General features: G+C 43.3%; 1 protein-coding gene and 1 long non-coding RNA gene across 10 annotated transcripts in view; one reads left to right on the forward strand and one right to left on the reverse strand.

Annotated features, from left to right (window-relative positions):
• The window catches only part of LOC138962452 (uncharacterized), a 172,530-nt gene that overhangs the window by 125,376 nt on the left and 30,659 nt on the right, over nt 1–16,495 (forward strand). For 6 of the 9 annotated variants that reach the window (XM_070334266.1, XM_070334271.1, XM_070334264.1 and 3 more), the window contains 4 exons: nt 11,205–11,345; nt 12,954–13,034; nt 14,083–14,318; nt 16,029–16,049. In XM_070334266.1, the coding sequence (XP_070190367.1) occupies nt 11,205–11,345; nt 12,954–13,034; nt 14,083–14,318; nt 16,029–16,049 (479 nt within the window). The remainder of the gene's footprint in view (nt 1–11,204; nt 11,346–12,953; nt 13,035–14,082; nt 14,319–16,028; nt 16,050–16,495) is intronic. The other 3 variants (XM_070334269.1, XM_070334272.1, XM_070334267.1) reach the window with 1 other exon arrangement.
• LOC138962462 (uncharacterized) lies at nt 611–3,786 on the reverse strand. Its single transcript, XR_011454520.1, has 2 exons — nt 3,216–3,786; nt 611–3,172 (listed from the first exon to the last, which is right to left on the reverse strand). It is a non-coding gene; the product is annotated as an uncharacterized lncRNA (long non-coding RNA).

Genomic DNA, 16,495 nt, shown 5'->3' on the forward strand with positions numbered 1-16,495 from the left:
GTTTCAAGGCAATAACTACTCATGACTTTCAATTTTGTTTAAAACAATCCAAAACAGATAGACTGCTTCTTTTCAAAATCAAGAATAAAATGACAAGAAAAATAATTATTGAAACATTTAATCACAGATAGAATGAAACATTTACTGGGTTTTTTATTTAAAATTCAAACATTAAACTTTGAATGTTTTGGTTTGTCTGTGATTAAACATTATAATTACAAACACTTCTTGATTTTGATTTTGAATTTTATAATCATTGGTAGGCCCAGGCAGTGTAGAAGTTACCAGTGCACATTTTGACCCTTATAATATTGGTTTTGCTTCATGATGTGCCTTTAGTAAAGTTTGATTGATTCCTAATCTGTTGTTCAATTTTACTTGCAGTCTCATTTATGATGATCACTCAGGGTGTGTGTGTGTGTGTGTGTTCTGCAAAAACGTGCACATTTGAAGTGTTGATGAATATAAATGTAATACTTTAGTAGAGTGAGCATGACTGACATTTATGGTTTCCCATAAATCCATTTATGTTCTGAATTTGTTTGCGCTAACAACCCAAGGGAGACAACCACTTCACACAATCATACTATGAAACAAGCCAACACCGTGATTGCGAATGTTGTCGCTGGATCTACCCAGCGACTGCATTTTTGAGAAAACCAACGTATTTATACATATCATCAATCAAAAATGCATACTGTTTAGCACCAAATTGTTCGGATACATAATCATCATGTAGGCAACATGTTATTATAAAGTACCCGAAATTGTGAGAGTATCCGGTCGACTAGATGGACAATTGCCTCCCTTATTATATCACACCGGCCTTCTCACAATAAATACTAGCTGCCTTACAGTCACCTGGCAGCAGGTTAAATGCAACATTATTTACATCACAATCATTGAAATTTGTTTTACAGGTTAATGCAACATTATTTACATCACCATCATTGAAATTTGTTTTACACACTGGGGACAAGTTTCCCCTCTTTTCACATCACTGGCGGTAAAACGCCCTCAAATTGTATGTACAGCAGGAACAAAGTTTGTAAACACTTTTATTGGCCCTCACTTGCCCTGTTTACAGACCCACTGTAAGCCACCAAATGTACCCTTACAGTGAATTTGTATCAGGTTATCTTGCGCCTTACTAGGTATCGCAAAACAAACAAACAACCCAAAACTCAACATGTGCATTGTTTTCAGACAGCACATGCCAGTAACAAAAATGAACAATGGGCGTTCCTTTCCATGGTAATACATTGCACCATCTACAGACCTGTTGTAAGCCACCAAATGTGCCCTTACAGTCAATTTGTAGAAAGGTTATCATGCCCATAATTGTTATACACAAAAGCATCAATATATATACATTGTTGTCAGTATCGGCAGAACCTTATGTGTTATTAACATATCAATTGAAAAACAATCTTGCGATATTGTAATCTGCAGACCAAATGCAAGCCACCAAATGTGCCCTTGCACTCAATTTGCAGAACCGGCCTCCTGACAGTAGCAACAATTCAAGAAATTGGGTGGCAGGCGGGGTTGAGGTGGAAAACTTTGCGGACTGAGTGGACGCGTTCTTTCTTGTTGACAAGTTGTAGGTGGAAGGAAGCATTGCCTTATGGGTATTCAAACGGTGGTATGAAATTTTCGGATTGGGTACGAAACGAGAATTCCTCAACGGTTCACCACTCTTGCCAACCATTCCTTCACATAAATTATATTTATGGTTTCCCATAAATCCATTTATGTTCTGAATTTGTTTGCGCTAACAACCCAAGGGAGACAACCACTTCACACAATCATACTATGAAACAAGCCAACACCGTGATTGCGAATGTTGTCGCTGGATCTACCCAGCGACTGCATTTTTGAGAAAACCAACGTATTTATACATATCATCAATCAAAAATGCATACTGTTTAGCACCAAATTGTTCGGATACATAATCATCATGTAGGCAACATGTTATTATAAAGTACCCGAAATTGTGAGAGTATCCGGTCGACTAGATGGACAATTGCCTCCCTTATTATATCACACCGGCCTTCTCACAATAAATACTAGCTGCCTTACAGTCACCTGGCAGCAGGTTAAATGCAACATTATTTACATCACAATCATTGAAATTTGTTTTACAGGTTAATGCAACATTATTTACATCACCATCATTGAAATTTGTTTTACACACTGGGGACCAAGTTTCCCCTCTTTTCACATCACTGGCGGTAAAACGCCACCAACCAGCAAGCAGCATTGCTTGCTGGTACCGCCATAACCAGTATAAACCGACATAAATTAGCACATATTTTAGCCTCGCACTTGTGAAGAGCGCAGGACAGGCCACCCCCCATCTGCCGATTTTGAGATTGTTATGTCATAGGACCCATGGTCCTCCCCCTTTACCAGGGTTGCCAGGTCAATGGCCTCCTGCGACCAGATTCGTGTTTTGAGTTTGCCGTCAATGAATAAGTCCACTGGCACCAAGTGAGACTTCTCACCTGTTATACTGTGAGCCAGATTCGCAGCGTAGTAGTCTAAAGTGGATGCCGTAGCGGGCCCCGGTGCAGAAGAAAGTGTCTGGGCATCGAGCTGCCGCAGGCGCTGGTTGTCCTGTTTTAAGGAGGCGATGTCCCTTTACGCCTGCTCAGCCATCCGTCGCACCTCTGCGAGGACTGCCGCTAAGCCTGTCTCTGCACCCCCTTGGTTGCTGGTGCTGGCATGCTGCCCCTCTTGTCACCTCCGTATCCCTCTGTACGGTGGCGCTGGGACGCCCAGCCACTGCTCTGGTCACCTCTGCGACCCGTCTGGAGGCTGCTCTCTTCGGAGGCATAATCCTGTGTGATAAAAACCCGGACATATGAAACTTGTTCCGCCGGAGATATTATTTCGAGGAATGCCGTCCTGGAACCCACCTCCCTGAAAGCGATTAGAAATAGCGCAGAGTGTAACAAGCTGAAATTATAAGCAGAATGTTAATATAATCAAAGTGCTTCCACCAAAACCCGATGCTTGGGTTCTATAAGTTGTTAATTGACCTGGTTGACCGCCAGTACATCCCAAGGAATAATGCCTGATTCTCTGAAATGTCAACCCACAAATGGAAAATATAATATGGCCCAAAGTACCTCCACCAAACCCTAGTTTGGCCTCTCTAAGGCGCCAACTCCCCCGCTCGATATTCAGTACCTCCACTGGCAACTTAGCACCTGATTCTCTGACTTATCAGCCCAACGGGACAATTCACCCGCTCGCTAATCAGTACCTCCACCGGCAATTTAAGATCGGGTTCTCTGACTTAACCACAAGACTGGACAAAAATTAAGACAAATCACCTGCTCGTTAAACAGTACCTCCATCTGGAGGCTGCTCTCTTCGGAAGCATAATCCTGTGTGATAAAAACCAGGACATATGAAACTTGCTCCATCGGAGATATCATTTCGAGTAATGCCGTCCTGGAACACACCTCCCTAAAAGCGATTAGAAATAGCGCAGAGTGTGACAAGCTGCAATTATAAGCAGAAATTTAATATAGCCAAAATACCGGATTCTCTGACTTAACGGCAGACCGGACAAATCACCTGCTAGCTAATCAGTACCTCCACCGGCAATTTAATACCGGGTTCTCTGACTTAACCGCAGAACCTGACAAATCACTTGCTAGTTAATCACTGCCTCCACCGGCAATTTAATACCGGATTCTCTGAATTAACCGCAGAAACGGCAAAACACCTGCTAGTTAATCAGTACCTCCACCGGCAATTTAATACCGGATTCTCTGACTTAACCGCAGACCGGACAAATCACCTGCTCGCTAATCAGTACTCCCACCGGCAATGTTCTTTTTAATACCGGATTCTCTGACTTAACGGCAGACCGGACAAATCACCTGCTAGCTAATCAGTACCTCCACCGGCAATATAATACCGGATTCTCTGAAATGTCAACCCAAAATTCGAAAATATATGGCCCAAAATACCTCCACCAAACACTAGTTTGGACTCAAGGCGCCAACTCCCTTGCTCCATAATCAGTACCTCCACTGGCAACTTAGCACCAGATTCTCTGACTTATCAGCAAGACCCGAAAATTCCCTGCTCGCTAATCAGTACCTCCACCGGTAATGTAATACCGGATTCTCTGACGTAGCCGCAGACCCGGACAAATCACCTGCTCGCTAATCAGTACCTCCACCGGCAATGTAATACCGGATTCTCTGACTTAGCCGCAGAACCGGACAAATCACCTGCTCGCTAATCAGTACCTCCACCGGCAATGTAATACCGGATTCTCTGACTTAGCCGCAGAACCGAACAAAACACCTGCTCGCTAATCAGTACCTCCACCGGCAATGTAATACCGGATTCTCTGACTTAGCCGCAGAACCGGACAAAACACCTGCTCGCTAATCAGTACCTCCACCGGCAATGTAATACCGGATTCTCTGACTTAGCCGCAGAACCGGACAAAACACCTGCTCGCTAATCAGTACCTCCACCGGCAATGTAATACAGTGGTACTCCCCATGTAAGACCTCCCAAAATCTGACAAATTTAGGTCTTAAAAGGGGGGGGGGTCTTACATGGGGGGTGAGGTCAGGTCAGAAAAAGACAGTGAGAGAGAAAAAGTCAGTGACAGAGAGAAAGAGAGAAATACCTTCAGGGTCCGTCGAAGTTGTGGCATAATTACAGTTGTGGTTTGGTGAATTAATTTGATGTATTTTTTCTATATTTTTTTTTACTTTAATTGTATCCTCTACATGTATTTAAAAAAATATTTGGGAGTCAAAAGAGTTTATGTTCATATGGGTGTCAGTATTTGGAAGAGGACTATACACCTGTCACATTTTACACTGGTTTGAAGAAAGATTTCATGGAAGTCTGAGATGCTTGAGACTTTCTCTTCAAGTGTTCTTTCTTAATTTGACTGTCAAAATTGAGCAAGACATCAGCCATGTCGACGTGCATCACAAAACCAACTCCAAACGCGTTCGTTGAGGTCACCATAAATACATTTCCTTGCCTTGGAGTATTTGCGGTCACAATTTTCGCCGGTCTCCCATCGATTGACCACGTTTTCTTGGTCGCTGACGATCGATTGAATCTGAGTTTTTCCTACCTCAATTGGCTCAAACGACCGCGCGATCGAAATTGCCGTTCCGCCCTTACGGCTCCGTTTCAACACTTCCATCCTCTGTTCCAGAGTCAAAATTTTCCTCTTCTTTCCGCGCGATTGAGCGTTTGAAGTTGAAGGAGAGTTCGAAGCCATGGTCGAAGAAGAAGATCGTTGATGCTCGCGCGTGTGTTTGTTGATTTTTCGAAAGGAAGTGGACAAAGAAAAGGGCATGTTGGGATCGTAAAATTGTGAACGCCGGACATGCGCAATCGAGACCTAAACGCGTCGTCTGTTATATTTCCGGCCGAGTGATTTTTGCGATCTTTTTTCAGAGATTCAAGCAAAACGTTACGATTTTTGAGTCACTTGAGAAAAAGTGACTCTATGTAATCGGTCAGTGTTAGTCTGTCCGGCCGGCCGGCCGTCCGGCCGACCGGCCGGCCGTCCGTAGACACCACCTTAACGTTGGACTTTTCTCGGAAACTATCAAAGCGATCGGGCTCATATTTTGTTTAGTCGTGACCTCCAATGACCTCTACACTTTAACGATGGTTTCGTTGACCTTTGACCTTTTTCAAGGTCACAGGTCAGCGTCAAAGGAAAAATTAGACATTTTATATATTTGACAAAGTTCATCGGATGTGATTGAAACTTTGTAGGATTATTCTTTACATCAAAGTATTTACATCTGTAGCCTTTTACGAACGTTATCAGAAAAACAAGGGAGATAACTAGCCTTTTCTGTTCGGCAACACACAACTTAACGTTGGGCTTTTCTCGGAAACTATAAAAGTGACCGGGCTCAAATTTTATGTGAACGTGACTCATTGTGTTGTGAATAGCAATTTCTTCCTGTCCATCTGATGCCTCATATAATATTCAGAACTGCGAAAGTGACTCGATCGAGCGTTTGCTCTTCTTGTTTGTTAGGTTTTGATTTGAAAATGTCGTTACAAGGTCGCAAATTGTAACAACTAGTCGGTCGCAAATCGGGTTCTGGGGGGAGTCGGCCATGGGGGGTGATTTATATAGCAAAACTAATCCGTCAGGAAGAATGAGGTCTGAGAAGGGAGAGGGTCTCTGATGGGGGGGTCGTTCGTCGGGAGTACCACTGTACCGGATTCTCTGACTTAGCCGCAGAACCGGACAAAACACCTGCTCGCTAATCAGTACCTCCACCGGCAATGTAATACCGGATTCTCTGACTTAGCCGCAGAACCGGACAAAACACCTGCTCGCTAATCAGTACCTCCACCGGCAATGTAATACCGGATTCTCTGACTTAGCCGCAGAACCGGACAAAACACCTGCTCGCTAATCAGTACCTCCACCGGCAATGTAATACCGGATTCTCTGACTTATCCGCAGAACCGGACAAATCACCTGCTCGCTAATCAGTACCTCCACCGGCAATGTAATACCGGATTCTCTGACTTAGCCGCAGAACCGGACAAATCACCTGCTCGCTAATCAGTACCTCCACCGGCAATGTAATACCGGATTCTCTGACTTAGCCGCAGAACCGAACAAAACACCTGCTCGCTAATCAGTACCTCCACCGGCAATGTAATACCGGATTCTCTGACTTAGCCGCAGAACCGGACAAAACACCTGCTCGCTAATCAGTACCTCCACCGGCAATGTAATACCGGATTCTCTGACTTAGCCGCAGAACCGGTCAAAACACCTGCTCGCTAATCAGTACCTCCACCGGCAATGTAATACTGGATTCTCTGACTTAGCCGCAGAACCGGACAAAACACCTGCTCGCTAATCCGTACCTCCACCGGCAATGTAATACCGGATTCTCTGACTTAGCCGCAGAACCGGACAAAACACCTGCTCGCTAATCAGTACCTCCACCGGCAATGTAATACCGGATTCTCTGACTTAGCCGCAGAACCGGACAAAACACCTGCTCGCTAATCAGTACCTCCACCGGCAATGTAATACCGGATTCTCTGACTTAGCCGCAGAACCGGACAAAACACCTGCTCGCTAATCAGTACCTCCACCGGCAATGTAATACCGGATTCTCTGACTTAGCCGCAGAACCAGACAAATCACCTGCTCGCTAATCAGTACCTCCACCGGCAATGTAATACCGGATTCTCTGACTTAGCCGCAGAACCGGACAAATCACCTGCTCTCTAATCAGTACCTCCACCGGCAATGTAATACCGGATTCTCTGACTTAGCCGCAGAACCGAACAAAACACCTGCTCGCTAATCAGTACCTCCACCGGCAATGTAATACCGGATTCTCTGACTTAGCCGCAGAACCGGACAAAACACCTGCTCGCTAATCAGTACCTCCACCGGCAATGTAATACCGGATTCTCTGACTTAGCCGCACAACCGGACCAAACACCTGCTCGCTAATCAGTACCTCCACCGGCCATGTAATACCGGATTCTCTGACTTAGCCGCAGAACCGGACAAAACACCTGCTCGCTAATCAGTACCTCCACCGGCAATGTAATACCGGATTCTCTGACTTAGCCGCAGAACCGGACAAAACACCTGCTCGCTAATCAGTACCTCCACCGGCAATGTAATACCGGATTCTCTGACTTAGCCGCAGAACCGGACAAATCACCTGCTCGCTAATCAGTACCTCCACCGGCAATGTAATACCGGATTCTCTGACTTAACCGCCAGACTGGACATCAGCATAAAGTGCCTTCAACCATAGCAACCAGCCACAGGCAATAACTGAAACGACAAAACCACCATGAAGGTGAACACCACACATACATCTTGCAACTTGGTTCAGATGCAAGAATTTATCTTCCTGTGCTGAAAACAAAAACAAAACAAAACCAATACATTCAACGACAAATACACACTATCTGCACCTGCAACTGACTCAAAAACAAGCCCGACTGTGGGTGATAGCTCGTCTAAGAGACTTGTACCAACGGGCATTCCCTGTTGTTGCTAAATGCACTCCGTCGTCCAAAAAATGTCTCCGCAGGCACTGGTATTTTGAACCGCTTTCCTGTGGGAAAGAGACAAATTCATGATTCCAGAATAACACATTGCTGCAGTCAGCAGCGCCCTGTCGAATTAGGTTGTTGACCTCCAGTGCAGCGGCGCTGTAGTCTGGGTCAAACCGGTATGTGTGATACCCCCGCGACTGAAAACGAGGCATTAACTGACACACGATAATGTTCTTGACCCCTACTGCAGCATTCTGTATCAAGGAAATACCTGCAAGTAAATGCGCGGAAATCTCCTCTGGCGAACTATCACCAGAAACATCGTTGTCGCCTATCATCAGTATCAAAAGCTGCGGTGCTCCAACAGCGGCCAACGTCTGACCTACGTTTTTTACCAGGTCTCCGATCTTCCAACCCCCTTTTCCAAATACATTGACTTCGCAGGTCCCGAAACCAAATTTTTCCGACACCTCCGTGTCCTTGTGAAGAAATTCGCCGAATCTTCGAGCGAAGGAGTGACCCAAAATCAGAATTTTGTCCCAGTTTGGCTTCTGTCCCCGATCGCGTGGGGAAGCCATAGCAACATCGCGTGGCCCCCGCCGAACAAAGGATCGTTTTTGCTTCGCCCAATTCAAAGGAAAATTGGATGTAACGACATGCACAATTCTCACTGATAATACATCAAACAACAGAAGAACGCAAATTGATACTCAATACTGTGATCCCACGATGAAAACGCAGGAAAAAACCAAAAAAAAACTTTGCGGACTGAGTGGACGCGTTCTTTCTTGTTGACAAGTTGTAGGTGGAAGGAAGCATTGCCTTATGGGTATTCAAACGGTGGTATGAAATTTTCGGATTGGGTACGAAACGAGAATTCCTCAACGGTTCACAACTCTTGCCAACCATTCCTTCACATAAATTATATTTTTTTACCTGCCTGATGTGTGTTGTATGATTACAAAAGTCATTTGCAATCCTAAGTGAGAATTGCAGTGCTGTTTGTAACCAAGTATGAAAATTGTGTTACTGTTTCGGTTGAGAATGAAAGTTTTGTTTGTTGACCACTCTATACGTTTGTTAATTTTTGGGAATGTCTTATTGCTATTACGGCATATGGTGTATAATTTCAGATGCCCGTATTCCAGATTTACTTTTGCCAGTCATTGAAGAAGATGGTACAAATTGTTTTGGGCAGTGGTTCACCTTATTTCCGGATTTGGGACCTCGATCAGTCTTTGGCAAAATTTTAAAAGAAAATCATGCACAGCACTTAGTTTTGCTGTTAAGTTTCACTTCCTATATTCTGGCAAGGCTCTTCACATCCTCCTTCCCCAAACCGGACGCCCAACCCTTGGAATCACATTCACACTTGACTCCAAGCTCTTGGAATCACTGCATTTAGACCTGATTCTGGGCTCTTCCAATACATTCCCACTCGCTCTCGAAATCACACACACATGCGCACAACCACACATGCACTCTTGAAATCATGATCTCACTTGACTTCCGGTTCTTGAAATCACATTCCGAACTTGTCCCCCGGCCCTTGAAATCACAGTTCCACTTGACTCCGGGCTGTTGAAGTTGATTTCACACTTGATGCTTGGTCCTTGAAGTCACATTCACACTTGACTCAGGTCTTGAAAAAAAATCACAACAGACTCCAAGCTCTTAGAGTAACAGGCACAATTGCACTGGCTCTTGAAATAACATTCACACTTGACTCATGGCTCTTGAAATAACATTCCTACTTGATTCACTGGCTATTGAAATCACACTCCCCAACTTGATCGACTTCCAGCTCTTGAAAACAGTCCCAACTTGACTCCTAACCATTGAAATCACATTCCCACTTGACTCACAGCCACTGCAATCACATTAAACTTCTTCTTCTTCTGCGTTCGTGGGCTGAAACTCCCACGTACACTCGTGTTTTTTGCACGAGTGGAATTTTACGTGTATGACCGTTTTTTACCCCGCCATTTAGGCAGCCATACGCCGTTTTCGGAGGAAGCATGCTGGGTATTTTCGTGTTTCTATAACCCACCGAACTCTGACATGGATTACAGGATCTTTTTCGTGCGCACTTGGTCTTGTGCTTGCGTGTACACACGGGGGTGTTCGGACACCGAGAAGAGTCTGCACACAAAGTTGACTCTGAGAAATAAATCTCTCGTCGAACGTGGGGACGAACTCATGCTGACAGCGGCCAACTGGATACAAATCCAGCGCGCTACCGACTGAGCTACATCCCCGCCCAATCACATTAAACTAGAACAGAGGTGTGTGTGTGTGTGCAAGGGCGTGCACATGTGTGGGTGCGCATGCATGATGTGTATGATTGTTTATTAGCACATGCTGTAGGTTTATGCTAATGTAACACCTCTCGTCAGTGTTGATAGTCTTCTGCACAAAAGATTGCATTTGAAATTCTTTGAAGAATCTTTATTTTCTGATTCATGCTTCAGTTGTACTGACCTTTTTGCAGAGCACTTGTCTCGTCTTTAGGTTCTGCGTAATTGCTTACATTTTGCATGGTCTCTCAGTCTCTCAGGCATAGTTTGCACTCATTCTGATATTTCAGGTCACAGTCAATACAATCCCAACTCTTTTTTGTTGTTTTTGGCATGTCCACTTTCATTGTTCAACTGGAAAAGAAAGCACTAGCACAATGTTAGTAGCCCAAGTATTGAGCCGCTTTCATTCATGCAACACAAAATGCTTGACCATGTTGTAAGAAGGTGGTGTTGTCCTTGAAGTATTAAGTTAAGAAGAATGAAGCAGAGAGAGGAGTGGGGAGGGGGTAAAAGATGAATGGTGTACAGCATAGCTCTTTGGTAGACCCAGCTATATATTCTTGGCCAAAAAATAACTTTTTACACAATGGTTCTCAAGTGTATTCAGTTTCATAATATCAAAATGTTTTCAACCATAACACATACGTGGGTATATCACCAGATATCTTTTCAATATTGCTGTCATGGAAACATATTCTGCCTGATCATTTGGAATATATAAGAATGTATAAGAACGCCTGGCTACTTTCAGTTAGGATATGCAGCAGTAATTTTCTACTTCCACGCCCACCCCTTTCCACCCCATTTTCCTTCTTTGAATGGATCTTTGTGTGCTTGCAGCCAAAGCTTCCAAGGATGGTGAGAGGTTTGACCGCGCCCAGTGGAAGAGCATGGCGTCCACGATGAATGACTCTACTAAGTTTGTAGACATGATGCACAATGTATCTTGGCAGGACGGACTTCCATCTGACGTTCTGCAAGGTAAGGAATGGACTGATGAAGCAAGTCATAATGAGCTGCATAGACTGCAGTTATAATGAGCTGCATAGACTGCAGTTATAATGAGCTGCATAGACTGCAGTTATAATGAGCTGCATAGACTGCAGTTATAATGAGCTACATAGACTGCAGTTATAATGAGCTGCATAGACTGCAGTTATAATGAGCTGCATAGACTGCAGTTATAATGAGCTGCATAGACTGCAGTTATGATGAGCTGCATACACTGCAGTTATAATGAGCTGCGTAGACTGCAGTTATAATGAGCTGCATACACTGCCGTTATAATGAGCTGCATAGACTGCAGTTATAATGAGCTGCATAGACTGCAGTTATAATGAGCTGCATAGACTGCAGTTATAATGAGCTGCATAGACTGCAGTTATAATGAGCTGCATAGACTGCAGTTATAATGAGCTGCATAGACTGCAGTTATAATGAGCTGCATAGACTGCAGTTATAATGAGCTGCATACACTGCCGTTATAATGAGCTGCATACACTGCCGTTATAATGAGCTGCATAGACTGCCGTTATAATGAGCTGCATACACTGCAGTTATAATGAGCTGCATAGACTGCAGTTATAATGAGCTGCATAGACTGCAGTTATAATGAGCTGCATAGACTGCTGAACGAAAACAGTGGACCTTCTGTTTTAAGACCTCTTAAACTCTGAAAAAGTTAGATCCTGTAAAGGAGGGAGTCTTAAAATAGAGGTAAATGAACAGAGTAATCTTGAGAAGCAAGGTCTTGAAACAGAGCGGGTCTCTTCTTCTTTTTCTGCGTTCGTGGGCTGAAACTCCCACGTACACTCGTGTTTTTGCACGTGTGGAATTATACCTGTATGACCGTTTTTACCCCGTCATTTGGGCAGCCATACGCCGTTTTCGGGGGAAGCATGCTGGGTATTTTCGTGTTTCTATAACCCACCGAACTCTGACATGGATTACAGGATCTTTTCCGTACGCACTTGGTCTTGTGCTTGCGTGTACACACGAAGGGGGATAAGCCACTAGCAAGTCTGCACATAAGTTGACCTGGGAGATCGGGAAAATCTCCACACTTAACCCACCAGGAGGCCGCGGTCGGGATTCGAACCCTCGACCTTCCGATTAAGAGGCCGACGTCCTACCACCACGCCACAGCGCCCGTCAGAGCGGGTCTCAAAACAGAGGCCCATCTTAAAACAGAGATTTCATTATGCTAAGAAAATGTTGATTGACAACTGAATTTGACCTGTAAGTGTTGACTTTTCATTTTTAGCTGCTAAAACACTGAACAAGAAAAAATGGTGGGTTTTGACATTAGGTCAAAGGACACTGACGTCATTTTTACTTAAGCCACCTAACTATGGTAGGATTGAAAAGAATAAATGTTTCAAGATCAGTATAGCTATAAGTTTTCTGTCTTAGAGAGTTGAATGAATATTTTACGACGGTTAAATTGACTTCTTGGTGGTTTATAGGTGGATTGATTTATCTGTGAAGCTTCTTGTCATTCATTGAGAACAAAGTGGTTTGTGGAGAAAAGATTTGCAAGGTTAGAAAAAGGTGGATTGCCCTGAACGTCTTAACACTTTTGATGTGCAGCTGTGGAGAGCTACCTGGCGGTGAGCAAGGAAGGACAACTTGGAGTGACAGGGGAGGGAAGCATGTTGGAGAATGCCTCTGGTGAGTTCTCTCTCTCTCTCTCTCTCTCTCTCTCTCTCTCTCTCTCTCTCTCTCTCTCTCTCTCTCTCTCTCTCTCTCTCTCTCTTTCTATTTCAACAGCAAATTCTTTTATGAAAACACACTGTGAAATTGTATCTATCAACATTTATTTTAGTTGATCATTTAAGGCCACTTCAATTTTCCTTTTGTGTTTTCAAAAAAATTTGTTTTATTGTTTTATGTTGTCTCTGATTAAAAAAAAACCGCTCTGTGAAGTATCTTTTGAAACCTATAACAGATAAAAAATGTGTCATGAAATCTCCTATCAGTGTGACAGGGAGACTACCGTCGCCCTTCACAGCAGACTCTGCAGAGTTGTTCGCCTTTGAAGTAGGCAACACCTGTGGATTGTAGAGTTCTGTTTGTGATGGGGTCTGGCGGCTTTTGTCTCTCTGTATGTTCATGGATTCCTTTGCGAATGCATAACAGTTTATATAGGGCTTAGAAATAAGCTCTAAAATTCTCAATCCTGTTTGATCGGACTTCGCCTCCAAAGGTGATTGTGGTGTTTCGGCACTCGGTTACATTTGGCGTCGCCGACAGGATAGGACTCGACATGATATGTTCAGGAATGGTGTTATGGCCACTGAATAATTTTTCGTGCTGTTCCCATTCCACGAACCTGGGAGGGACCTAAGCTTGGCGGGTCCATGGTTCGGAACGTTGGGGACAAAGTTCATTCAAACGGGGGCGAGTGTGACAGGGAGACTACCGTCGCCCTTCACAGCAGACTCTGCAGAGTTGTTCGCCTTTGAAGTAGGCAACACCTGTGGATTGTAGAGTTCTGTTTGTGATGGGGTCTGGCGGCTTTTGTCTCTCTGTATGTTCATGGATTCCTTCGCGAATGCATAACAGTTTTTATAGGGCTTAGAAATAAGCTCTAAAATTCTCAATCCTGTTTGATTGGACTTTGCCTCCAAAGGTGATTGTGGTGTTTCGGCACTCGGTTACATGTGGGGTTACTTTTCTTGGATATTTCACATCCCTCAATCTGAAATCACGGTTGCAGAAAAACAGTTCATGGCTGTGAAGAGGTCAGCGTCCCCTCAAGGTCGCACCAGCGGCATCACGGTCTCGGCCGCCAAATACTCCAGCGAGGATTGCGCCACACTGGTGCAGTACACCATCGCTATCGTGGAGTACACTCGCCGCTGCGGGCCGCTCAAAGCCGCCATGGAAAGAATGCACGAGCTGGAGAGAGAGATCGAGGAAAACGAACGCATGCAGAAACAGGCTGAAGCTGAGGTACTTGTTTTTTGCCTTCTTAGTTTTAGGAAAAATACCAACATGTAATAGTTCACCTTAAAATTATTGTTACTTGTTAATATCATTCTGGAATAGGTTAAGTAAATTCAGCATTGTGACGGGCATTGTTGGCTAGAAGGTGAAAACCTTAACATCCGACTATTGTCCTGTGATCGTTTTGTGCACAATTGATGTAGTAACACTTGTCCTAACAATCACCTGTATCCAAAACTAGCATGCCATGAGCAGCAGTTGATAATGAGTCATCAAAGTACACAGCCAAATAGTTGATTTGTGCATGTTGGTGGCGGTCTTTACAATTTGTAGTGGCATGATATGATGTAGTGTGAGACGTTCTTTCTTCTTTGGGACCAGTTGAAAGTATTCTTCACTGTCTTTTGAAAGGTGTACTTTTGTGGATGGAATACTTTGGTGAAGCTTACAAATAACAAGTCGCGTAAGGCGAAAATACAATATTTAGTCAAGTAGCTGTCGAACTCACAGAATGAAACTGAACGCAACGCAACGCAGCAAGACTCGTAGCATCGTCACTCCACCGCCCGTGGCAAAGGCAGTGCACGTGGAATTGACAAGAAGAGCGGGGTATTCGTTGCGGTGAGAAGGATAGCACGCTTTTCTGTACCTCTCTTTGTTTTAACTTTCTGAGCGTGTTTTTAATCCAAACATATCATATCTATATATTTTTGGAATCAGGAACCGACAAGGAATAAGATGAAAGTGTTTTTAAATTGATTTCGAAAAAAAAAATTTGATAATAATTTTTATATATTTAATTTTCAGAGCTTGTTTTTAATCCGAATATAACATATTTATATGTTTTTGGAATCAGCAAATGATGGAGAATAAGATAAACGTAAATTTGGATTGTTTTATAAATTTTTATTTTTTTTTACAATTTTCAGATTTTTAATGACCAAAGTCATTAATTAATTTTTAAGCCACCAAGCTGAAATGCAATACCGAAGTCCGGGCTTCGTCGAAGATTACTTGACCAAAATTTCAACCAATTTGGTTGAAAAATGAGGGCGTGACAGTGCCGCCTCAACTTTCACGAAAAGCCGGATATGACGTCATAAAAGACATTTATCAAAAAAATGAAAAAAACGTTCGGGGATTTCATACCCACGAACTCTCATGTCAAATTTCATAAAGATCGGTCCAGTAGTTTAGTCTGAATCGCTCTACACACACACACACACAGACACACACACACACGCACACACGCACATACACCACGACCCTCGTTTCGATTCCCCCTCGATGTTAAAATATTTAGTCAAAACTTGACTAAATATAAAAAGGAAATGCACAGAGTGTACTTTCGCTGGTGTCCTGTCGTCAGAGGCCCTTTATAGCAGATTTTACTACATTTCTGATTATCACAATCTTTCTCTCTGTCTCGGGCTGTTGGTCAGTCTATATTGTCTCTGTCTCTCTGTGTCTGTCTGTCTGTCATCTGTCTGTCTGTCTTTCTTTCTTTCTGTCTTTCTTTCTCTCTCTCTCTCTCTCTCTCTCTCTCTCTCTCTCTCTCTCTCTCTCTCTCTCTCTCTCTCTCTCTCATACTTAAGATAAATATCTTACAGAGTTGATCCCTGTAGTACCATACTCATCAACAAGACATGTATTTCCCTTTTAATTTTAATGAACTGTTTGTTTCACTGTGATGATATTTCAATTGGTAAAATTCAGGCCAAACTAAGAGAGAGTCAGGTAAACATTTGAGACACTTCGTATTTGTTTATTGTTCATCCCTTTTCGGTTTTTAAATAGAAGTAAAGTTTAGAGTTGAAGATTGTATTGCAGGTAATAGTAGAGCAAAATAATAGTGTATTTGCAAGTAGAACATGGGTTTTTTATTGCTTCATAATATTTCAGTTAGAAAAGCTACTGTGTTTTAGCTCTTCATACTCTTATGCCATGGCTCTTACAGTTTCAACGTATATTCTGTTGGCTCACACAGGCATTTCAGACAAGCATGAAACATATTTGCAGCACACTATTTTCAGTTAGAGAAGTTACTTGCTTCAATGAGGTTTTATATTTTGTTTTGTGTTGATTTGAGCTCCAAGAGTTAATTTTTACTTATGTATTAGCATGAGTAATTTTTGACTCACATGCGAAGCAAAAGTGAGTCTATGTACTCACCCGAGTCGTCC

Source organism: Littorina saxatilis, linkage group LG3 (genome assembly GCF_037325665.1).
Source record: "Littorina saxatilis isolate snail1 linkage group LG3, US_GU_Lsax_2.0, whole genome shotgun sequence".
Classification (NCBI taxonomy): domain Eukaryota; kingdom Metazoa; phylum Mollusca; class Gastropoda; order Littorinimorpha; family Littorinidae; genus Littorina; species Littorina saxatilis.